Source organism: Artemia franciscana, chromosome 2 (assembly GCF_032884065.1).
Source record: "Artemia franciscana chromosome 2, ASM3288406v1, whole genome shotgun sequence".
Taxonomy (NCBI): domain Eukaryota; kingdom Metazoa; phylum Arthropoda; class Branchiopoda; order Anostraca; family Artemiidae; genus Artemia; species Artemia franciscana.
Window position 1 is genome coordinate 51,760,916 of NC_088864.1, and position 18,204 is coordinate 51,779,119.

At 34.6% G+C, this 18,204-nt stretch overlaps 2 protein-coding genes across 5 annotated transcripts in view; one reads left to right on the forward strand and one right to left on the reverse strand.

Annotated features, from left to right (window-relative positions):
- The window catches only part of LOC136043391 (caspase b-like), a 128,098-nt gene that overhangs the window by 50,567 nt on the left and 59,327 nt on the right, over nt 1-18,204 (reverse strand). The window lies entirely within an intron of this gene.
- LOC136044000 (putative ankyrin repeat protein RF_0381) lies at nt 9,948-17,888 on the forward strand. The gene is made up of 3 exons (XM_065729089.1): nt 9,948-10,499; nt 10,611-12,182; nt 17,679-17,888. Exons 1-3 carry the CDS (start codon nt 9,948-9,950, stop codon nt 17,886-17,888), a joined length of 2,334 nt encoding a protein of 777 aa, XP_065585161.1.

The window sequence follows — 18,204 nt, forward strand, 5'->3', positions numbered from 1 at the left end:
AAAATACAAACTTCAAAACTAAAAAGTTTTAGATTTAAGCTCTTTAAAGTTCAAACTTCAAATAACTTTTGCAGTTTTCTTAAATATTCTTTTAAAGTTTGGAATTTCACTGTCTTAAGAAAAAAATTCCTTATTATTTCTGCTTGTAATTTGTTGTTGCGATGGTGTGGCAGTGTGGCCTTATTCGCTGTTTAAATCCATAACTAGGAGCATCTCAAGTGTTGTTGTAAGAAGCCTGATTTTACAAAATAAAGCTTAGCCAGGTACTAATTCAAAATGTTATAACGCTGTAAAATGGTCCTGGTATTTTTTTTCATGAGTCTGAATTTTATAAGCTAAATTCTGTGAAAGATTTGCTTAACAGTAATTTGGAATCGCTTTTAGTTTATTTTCGTTCCTGTTTTGAGTTACAATACATATGTATCAACAACAAATTACAAGTAGAAACAATAGGAAAATTTTTCTTCTAAGACTGGAATTCCAAATTTTAAGGAATATTTCGGACTTTTGCCCAGAGGTTGTCGTGAGCAAAACAAACAAACTATTAAAAACGAACATTTAATCAAGAGCTTTAGAACTAAAAATTTCTTTTTTAACTTTTAAAACTGCTCTTGCATCATAACTTTAAGACAAAACTTTAACAACATCATCATAAATTAAGACTGTAATTCCACCCACCAAATTAATTAAATTAATAATAAAGACAGGAGGTAAAATTAAAAATTGATATGTTTTCAATCAGTTTTGTTTCTAGTGTTACACTATTTGGTGGAAATAAGAAAGCCCACGGATTTGTTAGCCTCGAAGGTTGTTGGTCATGAAAAGTCCCCAAGAATGCAATGGAATTTTATTCAGATATTTGATCCAAAGAGTATGGGTGACTCATAAAGGTGGGAATTGGCGCTAGCGATGACAGAAAAACTTTTCGTGTCATCTGGTATTTGGTGACACCTGACATTTTTTCAAGCTTTGGAATCGTTTTTCAGTCAGTAACTGAGGTTGGACACTTGTTACTACCCTGATTTTACCAATTACACTAATTAAATCAATATTTCTTATTATTACCCAGAAAAAAATACAAAATTTTGTCAAATGCTAGATGGTTCTAATAGTAACAACACTAGCGCTAGTATCATCCTTATGAGTTACCCATACTCCTTGCCCTTATCAATACCCATTGATCTGCTGCTGCAATAAAGAAATTAAAAATTAAACTTCAAAAATTAATCAATAAGGGTTTTAAATCCTTTTTGAGTATGGAAAAAGAAAACTTTCTGTCTAAGGAAGTTTTTCTGTGTACAATATGTAAATAGAAGTCCTCAGCAAATTTAGAAGGAGAAATTGAGGGTGAAGCTTAAAATTTAAGTTCTCTATAAAAGCAGAACTTTCGACTTCCCCCCTACTAAACTTTCTTAGTCTCTTATATTTGTTTTTGATTTATTTTTCAATCATAGCGTTAAAAGTTAAAATAATAAAATAAAATAAAAATTTTGGTTCCGACTCTAATCCTAAGAGAAGTGTTTACTCGTATTAAACGTTGTTTGTGAAACTTGAATGTTGCAGAAAGTTTTGGCAAATTTCCTTTTAAATTTCCTTGTTACTATTTTCCTTTTATATAGATTAAAGTTAAACTTAAGTAAGAACTAGACAGATTAAAGCTGAAATTTTAAGTGAACAGGAAACGATCATTGGTCAACAAAACTTAAATGTAGCCTACATTTTGAGTTGTGTTATTTTTCTTAATATGTATATGTTATATAGGTGATACGAATTTCTTAATATTCAGTACTAATTCCATAAAAATTATCGTTGTTTTTTATTTATTTTCCACAAGGGGGAGGGAGATACCTTATTGATTTTGTTTTAGCATAAATTAAGTTTATTTTTTAATTAATTAGGGGGAAAAGGTGAAAGGAAGGAAATTTAGAGCTAAAACAACCATAAATAACCCGTTAACTTTTTAAACTGAAAGGTGCGTTTCTGATGCATGTATTTTTGTCATATGAAACTTGAATCTTTGTTAACAGTATTATAGACTAGTTAAAATTGTATTCCCCTCGCAATTGTTAATCTTGTTCTTTGAGCAACAAGAGGGGGGGGGGCTTTCTTAGGTTTAGCTGAAATTTCAAGTAAACATAAATTACCCGATAACTATTAAATATCAAAGGCACGTTTTTGAAGTATGCCAGTTTTTATGTCCACAATATGAAGTTAGGGGTCCTCAGACATATTTGAGGAAGAATTGAAGCTTAAAATGTTTACTCTGCCTATTCATGTTCTTAGAATTACAGGAATAAGTTAATAGAAAATTTAAGGCCTAAATGTTAACATCAAACTAATTATTTGCTTGAAGTGACAATTGGTTTGACTGCAATAATTACTGCTATTCAGTGTGAACTACGCTTTCGTATGATATAGTCTTCACTGGACCCAATTTATCGTTATTTATGTGGTTTTAATAGTTTTTTTTTTACACATAACCAATAAAGTCTTTCGGTTTTTCGCAACAAACTTACTTTTAGAATCACTGTTAAAAAAAAAGGTGTTTCAGTTTTTAAAACTTCTAGGCTTTCAGCAAGCCTTACGTGGCTCTATTCAGCATTTTAACTTCTTACAATTGTACAATTCACTCCTGAAAATTTACTTTCAAGGTTTGTGTGGGCAGGAAAATTCCGAGCTATTCTGGTGTTTTTAAATTATTTGGTGTCTCCAATCCGTCATTTTCTCCATTTTTATTCCTGAAATGGAAACTGATTACATGGGTTGCCTCATTTCAGAGGTGAGCCTTTTACCAGTTTTATCAATCAAAAATTGGTTGCAATTGATTTTAATTAACAAATAGATTATCAATTAATAATAATTAATAATACATTATTTGCAGATAGCGCAGTAGAATGAATTTGAGGAGTCACCCCACGAGAAAATTCTAGAAATCGATTCAAATTAAAAATCACGGGGCTAATATAAAGTGAGATCGATACAAATCTATTTGGAAATAACTTATTCAAAATAATCATTTAAAATACCATATCTGCTACAAACTCATAACAGTTTCAAGACACCTAAAACTGAATAAATGGTAAAAACTTTTTCTCCTTTCCACCAATCCCAACCTTCTAAATATTCTACAATGGCCAGCTTCCAGTATATCCCTAAATAAACTTTATTGTTAAATGAAAATTAATCAATAAAGCTAAAAATTAAAAAAAATGCGATTATTTAGACTATAAAAACAACATAAAGGAACAATCGTAATTTACAATTAATGGCCTACGAAAAAGGAGCTTATCACATGCTGTTCAGTTGAAAACTGCATGATTTTAGACAAAGATTCAAATTTTAGCGTAAAGAGCGGGGCGTTGAGGAGGGAGAAGCCCTTTCCATATTCGAAGTAATTTCTGTTCGTTTTAAGTTTTAATGTCGCTCTCTACTTTCAGTTAAAAAAAACTTGTTTTTTTTTGTTTAATTAAAATAAGGCCTCTCCTTGTGAGGTATCACATAGATTGGCAGAAAGCATGATTTTTGGCGATTGTGTAATTCTTAAAACGTGGTATAGGCATTTTAACCTTTATTGTTGTTCCAGCTAGACCTTGGAATCGAACTATATCTTTGTAAATCTTTTTATTCTATATATCTTGTCAACCGAGACACTGTATTTAACTGGTGGCGAGAATTATATTTTTTGGATCCTTGTCATTACCTTGTATATAAAAAAATTAAAATTTATCCCAAAACAAAGGCTAAGATGGGCAGTGTTAAGTCTTATGTATGATAAGATGACCAAAAACTCTTTCTTTTTCGTCATTCCTAATGAAAAGGGAATGACAGTTATAATTTGTTAAAAATTATAATAGTAATATGCAGTTTCATATATTAAAATATATGTATTCAACATAATTTTAAATTAAACGAAATCTGCTTGTAAAAATACATAGAATGATATTGAAGATGACTGACAGCCAAATACTTTCAATTCCTTGAGAAGATATACAAGGGAACCAAGAGCTGAATCCAAGTTTGATTTGTTATTGATTTGATAGTAATAGCAGTAGCAGTAATGGTGTGGTAACGGACATCAAAGAAAAAGAAAAAAATCTGGCTAAGCCACCTCACAATTTTTCGGTTCTTAAGTGTGCCATTAGTATCTCATATAGTGTCTCAGATATAGTGTCTCAGAGCTCTTATTTTAAATCCCAACCGGATCTGGTGACATGGGGGGGGAGTTGGGAGGGGGGAAACTAAAATCTTGAAAAACACTTAGAGTGGAGGGATCGGGATGAAACTTGATGGGAAAAATAAGCACAAGTTCTAGATACATCATTGATATAACCGGATTGGATCCGCTCTCTTTTGGGTAGTTGGTAATTCTGAAAAATTAGAAAAAATGAGGTATTTTTAACTTACGAACGGGTGATCAGATCTCAATGAAATTTGATATTTAGAAGGGTATCGTGTCTCAAAGCTCTTATTTTAAATCCCGACCGGATCTGGTGACATGGGGGAGCTTGGGGGGAGGGGAACCTAAAATCATGGAAAACACTTAGAGTGGAGGGATTATTTTAAATTCTTACCAGATCCTGTGACACTGGAGGGGGGGGGGGTTGGAGAGGGAAACCGGAATTCTTGTAAAATGTAAAAATTGGGGTGTTTTTATCTTACGAATAGGTGATCAGATCTTAATGAAACTTGATATGTAGAAGGATCTTATGTCTCAGATGTTCCATTTTCGACTCGAATTGGATCCGGGGACATAGGAGGTTGGAGGAGGGAAACAGAAATCTTGGAAAACGCTTAAAGTGAAGAGATCGGGATGAAACTTGATGGAAAGAATAATCACAAGTTCTACATACGTGATTGACATAATTCGAACGGATCCGTTCTCTTTGGAGGAGCTGGTGGGTTTTAATTTTCAATCAAAAATTGAGGTATTTTTAACTTAAGAACGGGTGATTGGATCTTAATTAAATTTATATTTAGAAGGAATTCATGTCTCAGAGCTCTTATTTCAAATGCCGACCAGATCTGTTGACGTTGGAGGGAGTTGGAGGGGGAAATCGGAAATCTTGGAAAACGCTTAGAGTGGAGGAATCGGGATGAAGCTTGGTGGATAGAATAAGCAAATGTCGTAGATACATGATTGACGTAACCGTACTGGATTCATTCTCTTTGGGGGAGTTGGGAGAGGGATTCAGTGCTTTGGCAAGTTTGGTGCTTCTGGACGTGCTAGGACGATGAAAATTGGTAGGTGTGTCAGGGAGTTGCACAAATTGACTTGATAAAGTCGTTTTCCCATATTCGACCATCTGGGGTGCAAAAGGGAGAGGAAAAATTAGAAAAAATGAGCTATTTATAACTTACGAGTGGGTGATCGGATCTTAATGAATTTTGAAATTTAGAAGGACATCATGACTCAGAGCTCTTAGTTTAAATCCTGACCCGCATTAAGCCTCTGATTTTCCTTTTAAATCAATCTATTGATTCTTAGAATTTTGTTAGAGCTCATACCATATGAGCACTTGGCTCTTAGCTCTTCTTGCCTCGTCACAAGTGCCATATGTACTCTTAGCTCTTGTTTTTCGTAAAGAGAGTTTGATTTTCACAGCAAAATAGAATTATCCTTGATATTAGGGCGTTTATCCCCCCTTTTTAGGATAAAGTACAACTTTTAATGGATCAATTTTGGAAACTATCATTTTTTATTCCAATCGACATTTTCGCAATAGAAGAACTACCCCCCCCCCCCCTCCACAGCACCCATATTGCACTTTTATCCCTAAAATTTCCCTTTCAGTGGGATATAATAGATTAATCTCTGGTTCTAAATCGCTATGAACATAACCTGAGCCTAAAACGTACTTTTGAGGCTTCAGTCATCTTCACCCCATCCGCTAAAATACTGCAGATTAAAGTTAATCTGTATTTTCCTATATACGTGCTTTTTGCATTTATTTAGTTACTAAATAAAAAAAGGGCTACTTTATATCTGATGTTTCGAAGGTTTTGGCCCCCCCCCCCTCCCACCGAAAAAAAATTCTGCGTACGTGCCTGATCACTGCACTCGCTTATATATGTATACGTAGATTCTTATGTCCCCCAGGCCAAAAAATCATGCTTTCTGCCAATCCATGTGAGACCTCACAAAGAGAGGCTTTATTTTAATTAAACAAAAAAACAAGTTTTTTTTAACTGAAAGTAGGCAGCAACATTAAAACTTAAAACGAACAGAAATTACTTCGTATATGGAAGGGGCTTCTCCCTCTTCAACGCCCCGCTCTTTACGCTAAAGTTTGAATCTTTCTCTAAAATCATGCAGTTTTCAACTGACCAACATGTGATAAGCTCCTTTGTTGTAGGCCATTAATTGTAAATTACGATTGTTCCTTTATATTGTTATTATAGTTTATATAATCGCATTTTTTTTTTTTTATTTTTAGCTTTATTGATTAATTTTCATTTAACAATAAAGTTTAGTTAGGGATTTACTGGAAGTTGGCCATTGTAGAATATTTAGAAGGTTGGGATTGGTGGAAAGGAGAAAAAGTTTTTACCATTTAGTTAGTTTTAGTTGTCTTGAAACTGTTACGAGTTTGTAGCATATGTAGTATTTTAAATGATTATTTTGAATAAGTTATTTCCAAATAGATTTGTATCTATCTCACTTTATATTAGCCCCGTGATTTTTAATTTGAGTCGATCTCTAGAATTTCCTCGAGGGGTGACTCCTCAAAATCATTCTACTGCGCTATCTGCAAATAATTTATTATTAATTATTATTAATTGATAATTTATTTTTTAATTAAAATCAATTACAACTAATTTTTAATTAATAAAACTGGTAAAAGGCTCACCTCTGAAATGAGGCAACCCATGTAAGCAGTTTCCATTTCAGGAATAAAAATAGAGAAAATGACGGATTGGAGACGCCAAATAATTTCAAGACACCAGAATAGCTCGGAATTTTCCTGCCCCGACCAACCTTGTAAGGAAATTTTCAGGAGTGAATTGTACAATCGTAAGAAGTTAAAATGTTAAATAGAGCCACGTAAGGCTTGCTGAAAGCCTAGAAAGTTTAAATCTGAAACACTTTTTTAACAGTGAATCTAAAAGTAAGTTTGTTGCGAAAAACTGAAAGATTTTATTGGCTAATTGTACAAAGTAAAACTATCAAAACAACATAAATAACGATAAATTGGGTCCAGTGAAAACAATTGTCACTTCAAGCAAATAATTAGTTTGATGTTAACATTTAGGCATTAAATTGTATATTAACTTATTCCTGTAATTCAAAGAATATAGATAGGCAGAGTAAACATTTTAAGCTTCAATTCTTCCTCAAATATGTCTGAGGACCCCTAACTTCATATTGTAGATATAAAAACTGGCATAATTCAAAACGTGCCTTTGACATTTAATAGTTATCGGGTAATTTATGTTTACTTGAAATTTTAACTAAGCCTAACGAAGCCCCCCCCCCCCCCTATCTTGCTGCTTAAAGAACAATATTAACAATTGCGAGGGGAATACAATTTTAACTAGTCCATAATACTGTTACCAAAGGTTCAAGTAAAAATAAAGATAATTTATGCTAAAACAAAATCAATAAGGGATCCCCCCCCTCATGGAAAATAAATAAAAAACAACTCTAATTTCTATGGAATTAGTACTGAATATTAAAAAATTCGTATCACCTATATAACATATACATATTAAGAAAAATAACAAAACTCAAAATGTAGGCTACATTTAAGTTTTGTTGACCAATGATCGTTTCCTATTCACTTAAAATTTCAGCTTGAATCTGTCTAGTTCTTAATTAAGTTTAACTTTAATCTATATAAAAGGAAAATAATAACAAAGAAATTTAAAAGGAAATTTGCCAAAACTTTCTGCAACATTCAAGTCTCACAAACAACGTTTAATACGAGTAAACACTTCTCTTCGGATTGGAGTCGGAACCAGAATTTCTTTTTTATTTTATTAATTAAACTTTTAATGCCATGATTGAAAAATAAATCAAAAACCAATATAAGAGACTAGAAAAGTTTAGTAGGGGGGAAGTCGTAAGTTCTGCTTTTATAGAGAACTTAAATTTTAAGCTTCACCCTCAATTTCTCCTTCTAAATTTGCTGAGGACTTCAATTTACATATTTCAGACAGAAAAACTGGCAGAATTTTTGTTTTCTTTTTCCATACTCAAAAAGGATTTAAAATCCTTATTGATTAATTTTTTAAGTTTAATTTTTAATTTCTTTATTGCAGCAGCAGATCAATGGGTATTGATAAGGGCAAGGAGTCTGGGTAACTCATAAGGATGATACTAGCGCTAGTGTTGTTACTATTAGTACCATCTAGTATTTGGCAAAATTTTGTATTTTTTCTGGGTAATAATAAGAAATATTGATTTAATTAGTGTAATTGGTAAAATCAGGATAGAAACAAGTGTCCAAAATCACTTCCTGACTGAAAAAACAATTCCCACGCTTGAAAAAAATGTCAGGTGTCACCAAATACCAGATGATACGAAAAGTTTTTTCTGTCAGCGCTAGCGCCAATTCCCACCTTTATGAGTCACCCATATTCTTTGGATCAAACATCTGAATAAAATTCCATTGAATTCTTAGTGACTTTTCATGACCAACAACCTTCGAGGCTAACAAATCCGTGGGAATTCATGTTTCCATCAGATATTGAAACACTAGAAACAAAACTGATTAAAAACACATTAATTTTTTATTTTATCTCCTGTCTTTTTTATTAATTAAATTATTTTGTGGGTGGAATCACAGTCTCAATTTATGATGATGTTGTTAAAGTTTTGTCTTAAAGTTATGATGCTAGAGCAGTTTTAAAGTTAAAAAAAATATTTTACTTCTAAAGTTCGTGATTAAATGTTAGTTTGTTTTTTATATTTTTGTTTGTTGTGCTCAAGACAGCCTCTGGGCAAAAGTCCGAAATATTCTTTAAAGTTTGGAATTCCAGTCTTAAAAGAAAAATTTTCCTATTGTTTCTACTTGTAAATTGTTGTTTATACATATGTATATTAGCTCAAAACAGGAACGAAAATCAAACATAAAATCGATTCCAAATTGCTGTTAAGCAAATTTTTCACAAAATTTGGCTTATAAAATTCAGACTCATGAAAAAAATACCAGGACCATTTTACAGCGTCATAAAATTTTAAATTAGTACCTGGCTAAGCTTTATTTAGAAAATCAGCCTTTTGACAACAGCGCTTGAGATGGTCCTAGTTATGGATTTAAACAGCGAATAAGGCAACACTGCCACACCATCGCAACAACAAATTACAAGCAGAAATAATAGGGAATTTTTTGCTTAAGACAGTGAAATTCCAAACTTTTAAAGAATATTTAAGAAAACTTCAAAATTTATTTGAAGTTTAAACTTTAAAGAGCTTAAATCTAAAACTTTTTAGTTATGAAGTTTGTATATTAATTCAAGTTTCTCTTCTATATTTTCTTTTGTGTTGTGCTGAGGACGGCCCTTGGACAAAGGACTGAAATTTTCATATAAAGTTTGGAATTCTATTGTCTTGAAAAAAAATTCCTGATTGTTTCTAGTTTTAATTTATTGCTTATACTTAAGGATTTTTTTCGTTAGACATTATTTTTTCAACGTAACAAATTATGAAAACGAAGCGGAGAAGACTGATATTGATACATGACATACTTAAACAGTTCTAATGAGTAATTTCTGACAAAAGTACTTTAAGGCTTAATAATGGTCTGATGACGAATGCTTTCTATATGATGTAATAGTATGGTTAATACATTACCTGCAGATAGAATGACTTAATTTTCATTTAAAATCATTTATAATGGCATCAGAGATGTGTAAAAAACATGACGTCATATTCCCTATATATTTCACATCCATGTGTAGAAATTCAAACAGTGTTTGTATACGTGTTATAAGAGAACAACTGAAAAATGCTGGTTACCAGATTTTCAAAAGCATCGAACTTGAAAAACGCCTTATTAAAAGAGATGAAAGAAGAAGATACGAAATTGGATCTGAAAGACGATGAGGAAAAAACAGCTCTGTATTATGCTGTTAAAAAAGATAAACTGGATATTTGTCAGCTGCTGTTGAGCAATGGAGCCGACCCGAATATAAAAAGCGACTTTTACCGGGAGACAGCCTTGCATTATGCTGCTAAAAAAGGCACACTGGATATTTGTCAGCTGCTGTTGAGTAATGGAGCCGACCCAAATATAAAAGGTGGCTCGTTTAACGAGACAGCTTTGCATCTGGCTGCTAGATTGAGGAGACTGCATGTTTGTCAACTTCTGCTGAGAAATCGAGCAAACCCAAATATAAAAGACGACTGCCATAGAAAAACAGCCTTGGATTGTGCTGCTGAACAAGGAGCACTGAATATTTGTAAGCTCCTGTTGAGAAATGGAGCCAATCCAAATATAAAAAGTGGCATCAACGGCAAGACAGCCTTGCATTATTCTGCTGAAAAAGGCACAATGGATGTTTGTCAACTGCTGTTGAGCAATGGAGCCGACCCAAACATAATAGGTGGCATCCATAACCAGACGCCTTTGCATTATGCTGCTTAAAAAGGCACACTGGATATTTGTCAGCTACTGTTGAGCAATGGAGCCGACCCAAATATAAAAGGTGGCTCACTTAACGAGACAGCTTTGCATTATGCTGCTAAAAAAGGCACACTGGATATTTGTAAGCTGCTGTTGAGCAATGGAGCCGACCCAAATATAAAACACTACTGGAACGGGAAAGCAGCCTTGCATTATGCTGCTGAACAAGGAGAACTGAATATTTGTAAGCTGCTGTTGAGCAAAGGCACTGACCCAAATATACAAGGTGGCGTCCATTACAAGACTGCTTTGCATTATGCTGCTAAAAAAGGCACACTGGATATTTGTCAGCTGCTGTTGAGTAATGGAGCCGACCCAAATATAAAAGGTGGCTCGTTTAACGAGACAGCTTTGCATCTGGCTGCTAGATTGAGGAGACTGCATGTTTGTCAACTTCTGCTGAGAAATCGAGCAAACCCAAATATAAAAGACGACAGCCATAGAAAAACAGCCTTGGATTGTGCTGCTGAACAAGGAGCACTGAATATTTGTAAGCTCCTGTTGAGCAATGGAGCCGACCCAAATATAAAAAGTGGCATCAACGGCAAGACAGCCTTGCATTATTCTGCTGAAAAAGGCACACTGGATGTTTGTCAACTGCTGTTGAGCAATGGAGCCGACCCAAATTTGAAAAGTGGCTCGCTTAACGAGACAGCTTTGCATTATTCTGCTGAAAAAGGCACACTGGATGTTTGTCAACTGCTGTTGAGCAATGGAGCCGACCCAAATTTGAAAAGTGGCTCGCTTAACGAGACAGCTTTGCATTATGCTGCTAAAAAAGGCACACTGGATATTTGTAAGCTGCTGTTGAGCAATGGAGCCGACCCAAATATAAAACACAACTGGAACGGGAAAGCAGCCTTGCATTATGCTGCTGAACAAGGAGAACTGAATATTTGTAAGCTGCTGTTGAGCAAAGGCACCGACCCAAATATACAAGGTGGCGTCCATTACAAGACTGCTTTGCATTATGCTGCTGAACAAGGAGCACTGAATATTTGTCAGCTGCTGTTGAGCAATGGAGCCGACCCAAATGTAGAAATTGGGCTTAACGAGACAGCTTTGCATTATGCTGCTAAAAAAGGCAAACTGGATATTTGTCGGCTGTTGTTGAGCAATAGAGCAGACCCAAATATGAAAAGCGGCTTCTACGGCAAGACAGCATTGCATTATGCTACTGAAAAAGGCAAACTGTATATTTGTCAGCTACTTTTGAGCAATGGAGCCGACCCAAATATAAAAGGTGGCTCACTTAACGAGACAGCTTTGCATTATGTTACTAGAATGAATGCTGCTGAAAAAGGTAAACTGGATATTTGTCAGCTGCTGTTGAGCAATGGAGCTGACCCAAATATAAAAAGCGGCATCAACGGCAAAACAGCCTTGCATTATGCTGCTGAAAAAGGCACACTGGATGTTTGTCTGCTACTGTTGATCAATAGAGCCGACCCAAATATTAAAGTCGACTGTTTCAAGAAAACAGCCTTGCATTATGCTGCTGGAAAAAGCACACCGGATATTTGTCATCTGCTGCTAAGTAATGGAGCCAACCCAAAGGTAATAGGGGCTGTCAAGACACTATGGAGAAGAGCCTTCAATGACTCTGACGGTTCACTCAAATCACTATGCCGGGATGTAATTAGGGAGCATTTATATTATGATCATATAACAAACAAATTTCAAAGTATAAACATACCAGAAACTTTACGACAATATATAATTAAATATGTCCGTGTAACTGAACCATCGAGTAACTGAAGCCCCATATAAGCGAACTCCTTTTCAACTGAACCCTGGTGTTACTAAGCCGCTGATCAACTGAATCTCATTTAGCTAGACCCTCAGTCAACTGAACCCTCGTTCAGCCCAAGCCCATTTAACTAACCCCCCGTGCAGCTCAACCACCGTGCAACTCATCCACCGTGCAACTCAACCATCGTGCAACTGAATTACTGTCCAACTGAACCAACTTGCAACTAAACCACCTTGAAACTGAACCCTTGCGTAACTGACTCATCGTGCAACTGAACCATTGAACTCAGCTTTTCAGTATTCTAAACATGTGAGGCAATATCATTGGGTAAAACACAAGTTACAATCTTTAAATGTTCAATCTTATTGGGATTGTTCGTTTCTTAAAGTCACGATATAAACACCTGTCAAGATCATTCATAAGAAAATAGTGTATTATTTTTGAAAAAAAAATATGATGTCAACCATTAAAGTAGATTAATTTCTTTCTTTTTTCAGATGAGTCAGGCATTTCTGAGTGTTAAGTAATAAGCATCTATGTAGAAAATTTTGACTTTTGTGAATCTATATAACGAATTTGGGTCAGACGTCTTTGAGGAGCTTAGCTACCTCTGTTCATGAAAAAAAATACCTTACCTCATATGTTAACAGGCAACTTGTCATGTGTCCCCTGTCCTATATCATATATTAACAGGCAATTGGTTCATCCTTTGAACCAAAAGCAGGGGGTTCGTGAGCCTTAAGGGCAATTATTCAACCTTTGAATAGTTTTAAATAAAATGTCAATATCAAAATGAACTATTGGATTTATTTGGGGAAAAAATAGGGTTGGGCCTGAAGCCCTATTATCATTATTAACACTAAAAAAGTTCATTTGGACTGTTGATTTCCAATCGATTGAGCTTTGATTCCAACACTTTAAACTGCCTAAAAAAAATATTAAGTTCATTTCAACATCATATAATTAACTGTTTCTATATAACTCGTTTGAACTGAAAAGAATTAAATGTATTTAATTTTCAAAACAGTGGTTAATGCCATCAATTGCTACTTCTAGATAGGAGCACAGTCTTTCCATTCTTATTGGCATTCGAGAATCTTTTTTTCCGGCTTATCTACTTAACATCAACTTCCCCAGATATAATTTGAAAAGATAACAGCAAATGATTATCCGACTTTGGCAAATGACTTTTGCACACTGAATCGTGAAAGTAAATAACAAGAGCTAAGAGCTCATACGGCACTTGTGACGAGGTCAGAAGAGCCAAGAGCTCAAATGGCATAAGCTGTTGCAAAATTCTAAGAATCAATAGATTGATTTAAAAGGAAAATCAGAGGCATAATGCCCGTCGGGATTTGAAATAACATCTCTGAGACACAAGGTTCTTCTAAATATCAAAATTATTATCATCTGATCACCAGCTCATAAGTTAAAAATACCTAATTTTGTCTAATTTTTCCTCTCCCTTTAGTCCCCCAGATTGTTGAAGAGGGGAAAATGACCTTATCAAGTCAATTCGTGCAGCTTCCTGACACGACTACCAATTTTCGTTGTCCTAGAACGTCCAGAAGTACCTAACTCGTAAAAGCACTGGACATCCCCCCCCTCTAACTCTCCCAAAGAGAGAATATCTAGTCCGGTTACGTTAATCACGTATCTACGACATTTGCTTATTCTATCCACCAAGTTTCATCCCGATCTCTCCACTCTATGTGTTTTCTAAGATTTCCGGTTTCCCCTCCAACTCCCCCCAATGTTACCATATCTGGTCAGGGTTTAAAATAAGAGCTCTGAGACGTAAATTCCTTCTAAATATCAAATTTCATTAAGATCCGGTCTCCCGTTCGTAAGTTAAAAATACCTCAGTTTTTCTCATTTTCCGATTTACCCCCCCCCCCTACTCCTGCAAAGAGAGTGGATTCAGTAAGGTTGTATCAATCGCGTATTTAGAACTTGTGCTTATTCTTTCCATCAAGTTTCATCCCGGTCTCTCAACTCTAAGCGTTTTCCAAGATTTCCGGTTTCCAAGATTTCTGTTTCCCCCCTCCAAACCCTTTTGTCCCTGGATCCGATTCAAATTGAAAATAGAGCATCTCAGACAAAAGATCTTTCTATATATCAAGTTTTATTAAGATCCGATCGCCGATTCGCAGGTTAAAAAATACCACAATATTTATGTTTTCAAGGAATTTCGGTTTCCCTTCCAACTACCCGTAATATAACCGGATCTGGTCGGGATTTAAAGTAAGTGCTCTAAAGCACAAGATCCTTCTAAATATCAAATTTCATTAAGATCTGATCACCCGTTCGTAAGTTAAAAATACCTCATTTTCCTTCTAATTTTTCCGAATTAGCCACCCCACCACCAAAGAGGTTTTCCTCCAAAAAGATCCAATCCGGTCTGATTATGTCCATCACGTATCTAGGATTTTAGCTTATTCTTTCCACCAGGCATCATCATGATCTCTCCACTCAAAGTGTTTTCCAAGATTTCCGGTTTCATCCTCCAACTCCCCCCGGTGTCACCGGATACGATCAGCATTTAAAATAAGAGCTCTGAGAGACGATGCCCTTGTAAATGTCAAATTTCATTAGGATCCAATCACCTGTTCGTAAGTTAAAAATACCTCATTTTTTCTAATTTTTCCAAATTATCGAATTAGGTCCCCCCCCCCAAATTTGCAAATCATGTATGCTGAAAGCAGCAGTATACTTGAATTAATTACCTTAAGAAATTAGGCATCTAATGATACAGTTTCAAGCTGGGTCTTTCTGTGGTTTTAGTGCAGTTAATTTTAATGTCTCATTTTCCTCTCTACCACTAATGATATATCTATCTCTTTCTCTTTTTAGTCTATTTTAGTGGTTTTTTAATTAGTTTATTTTAGTTCTATTTTAAAACTAGCTCTACTACGAACCTTGATTTATTTTAGTTTAGCCTATTTTAATTGGGTTTTTTTAGTCTATTTTAGTTCTATTTTAGTCTAGTTTAGTGCATAAGTTTAGGCAATCGCTCTTCTACGAACCTTGATCTATTTTAGTTCAGTTTATTTTAGTTCTTTTTTTAATCTAGTCTAGATTTTTTAGTCTATTTTAGTTCTATTTTTGGTCGATTTTAGTTCTTTTTTTGTCTATTTTAAACTAGGTTAGTGCATAAGTTTAGGAAGTCGCTCTGCTACAATCTATTTTAGTTTAGTCTATTTTAGTTCTTCTTTTAGTTTATTTGAGTTCTATTTTAGTACAGTTTAGTTTATAAGTTTATGCAGAGGCTATACTATGAACCTGGACCTATTTTGGCTACATGGTTCAAGCCTTTTGACTATTTAAACCTATGTTCTCTAACATAACCTCTTTACCTTTGTCTATTCCAGGTCTTTTTAATATTAATTTTCATACCTATTCTTGCACCCTGAAATCTGAACCCCTGCAAAAAATCCTTAATTTTCTCAAAATATTCATCCAGGTTTAAGAGAGTTCTATTATGTTGTTTGACTCCAAGCTCTCAATTAATCTTTGTCGTGCTCGTTAGGACTAAGTCTGTCAAAATGATCCACATAAACTGGGATAAAAAGTAACCTCCTTAACTCTTTTAGTCAATAGTAAGCCAGCTAATAGCCTCAGTTCCCAACTTAGCTACAGAAATATAAATAGCATTAATCATTTCAATATATCTATCTGACATTCCAGGCGAACATAGGACAACATGAAGGAATCTGACGACAAAGACTTAAAATTTGTAGAGAAAGCTAATTAAAAAAAGTTTCATATGAGGAAAACTAAAAGTGAAAACTTGGTCAACTCATACTCTCCTCTTTGCCAAACCAATCCATTCCCCTCTTAAAATTTTATTTACAGTACCTAGGGCTAGAACTAGGATTACGTAAGGGTAAAGAGGTGATGCTGGGTAGCAAGAAGATAAGGTAAATGGATAGTTTCACTTACTTAGTTAGTATTATTAGTGAAGACTTTGGGTACAGTGAAGGTGTTAGCGGTAGAAAAACAAAAACTCAGGATGTTCTTTGGCAGCAAATTTTTCTGTAAAAAAAGGAAGATAGGTCTGCGCTCCAAGATTAGAACATTGAAAGCTAGAGTGATGACAGTGGTCAAGCATGGTTGGGAAGCCTGGATGCTCCAAATAACGGAAGAAGGTTTGCTAGATGGCTTTCAGAAAAATCCGTGACCAGTAGTCACAATCACGATTACAAGTAGTCACAGTAGTAGTAGTGGTCCTAGCAATAGTAGTAGTAGTAATAGTGGCAGTAATTGTAGCAGGAGTAGTCAGAGTAGTAAAAGTGGTCCTATTAGTAGTTCAGTGACAAGCAAGAACAGTCAAAATTATTCATAGCTAAAAACGATTACAGTCGCAGTAACAATCACGCACAGTCACAAGCAGTCGTAGTTACAATTAGTTGCAGTTACAAGTAGTCAGAGTCAAACATTTTTACAGTCACTACTGGTCCTGGCCACATCCTTAGTCGCAGTACTCGTAGTCGTAGTCGTAGCAGTAGTCTTAGTATTAGTGTATATAGTGGTTATCTTGGGAGTAGTTCTGAGTTCTGAGTTCTGAGTTCTTTATTTGACATTAAAATCAATAAAAAAAAATTACTTCAAGACAATATAAACAAAAAACAAAAAACAAAATTGAGTCGCCCACCTTAATAATCTCCAAAAAATGACAAGCTAGGCAGGGGGTAGCACATGATTTCACCAACTAAATTAAATATCCAACTCAATCTAGAGACATCAACTCCAAGGGAAACCGGAATAAAAAATAAAGAGACAAAAAAACAAAAAAACAAAAACAACAAACAAACAAAATTATTTACTAGCTAGAAAATCTCTAACATAATTTTTGAACATACCAAACGAGTGGCAGCTTAGTAGCTGCCACTAGCAATAGTAGTTTTAGGTTCATATGATCATTTAGTCGTTTCAACCCCATCTTTAATATGGCTTAAAACTTGTCACATGAAACTTTTCAGATTGCACTAAAAATTCTGCAAGTTACTGCGGAATAATTCAAATATGTAATATAGAGAGATTCTAATAATTTATAGTTCAATTCAACTTTGTTCAGCTTGACACATTACTAAGGACAGTTTGGCTAACTTGTAAGTTTACAGTTCAACCAAAAGGTACAAGTTTTTATGCCTAAATTAACTGTTCTAAGGCTTGCATTGTCAAGGTTTCAAGGTTACCCTGAATGGCTTGCGCGTATTGTTGAAGTGATAGATCCAAAAGGAAATGAAAAAAACTAGAAATCATAAGTATCTAGTTTGCTGCTACGGCAAACATTATAGTTTGTTAATGAGTCACAGATTTTAGATTTTGAATGCTATAAGGCTGAGACTATGAAAAATTCTAGAAAAGGTGCAAAGGAAGCGTTTGAAGAACTTGCGCTGAAACCAGATATTTACAAAGAAATTTACAAAGACAAGGCTAATTTTCAAGGTGAACAGTTCTTATTACCGAGATTGCAGCGACGGAAGAAGAAGTTTAGTCTGTCATGACTAAACTTCAATCATGAAACTAAATCATGCTCAGAAAATCAATCATATATTAGATGAAAAATTGACAGCTGTTGGAGACAAATAGTCATTTTCGTAGATTTCAAGTGACAATTACAGAGCATTAGCTGTTGAATTCAAGCCGAAATTCGATGTTTTATCCAATGATTTAGGACATAAAATAAAATTAATACTCATTTACTGAGGAATTGATTAAAAGGAGACTAAATAGTCTCATGTTCAATGGGGTTAAACAACTTCCCAATAGTGACTTGAAGTTGGTATCGTTTGATGTAGGGACAAACAAAATGGAGCTTGA

Excerpts from the sequence above, each read along its gene's own strand:
- LOC136044000 (XM_065729089.1), top strand. The coding sequence starts at position 9,948 with ATGCTGGTTACCAGATTTTCAAAAGCATCGAACTTGAAAAACGCCTTA. Across the intron at positions 10,500-10,610 it reads CTGAAAAAGGCACAATGGAT|CTACTGTTGAGCAATGGAGC; the intron begins GTTTGTCAACTG and ends GATATTTGTCAG. Across the intron at positions 12,183-17,678 it reads GTAATGGAGCCAACCCAAAG|TTTGTTAATGAGTCACAGAT; the intron begins GTAATAGGGGCT and ends CAAACATTATAG.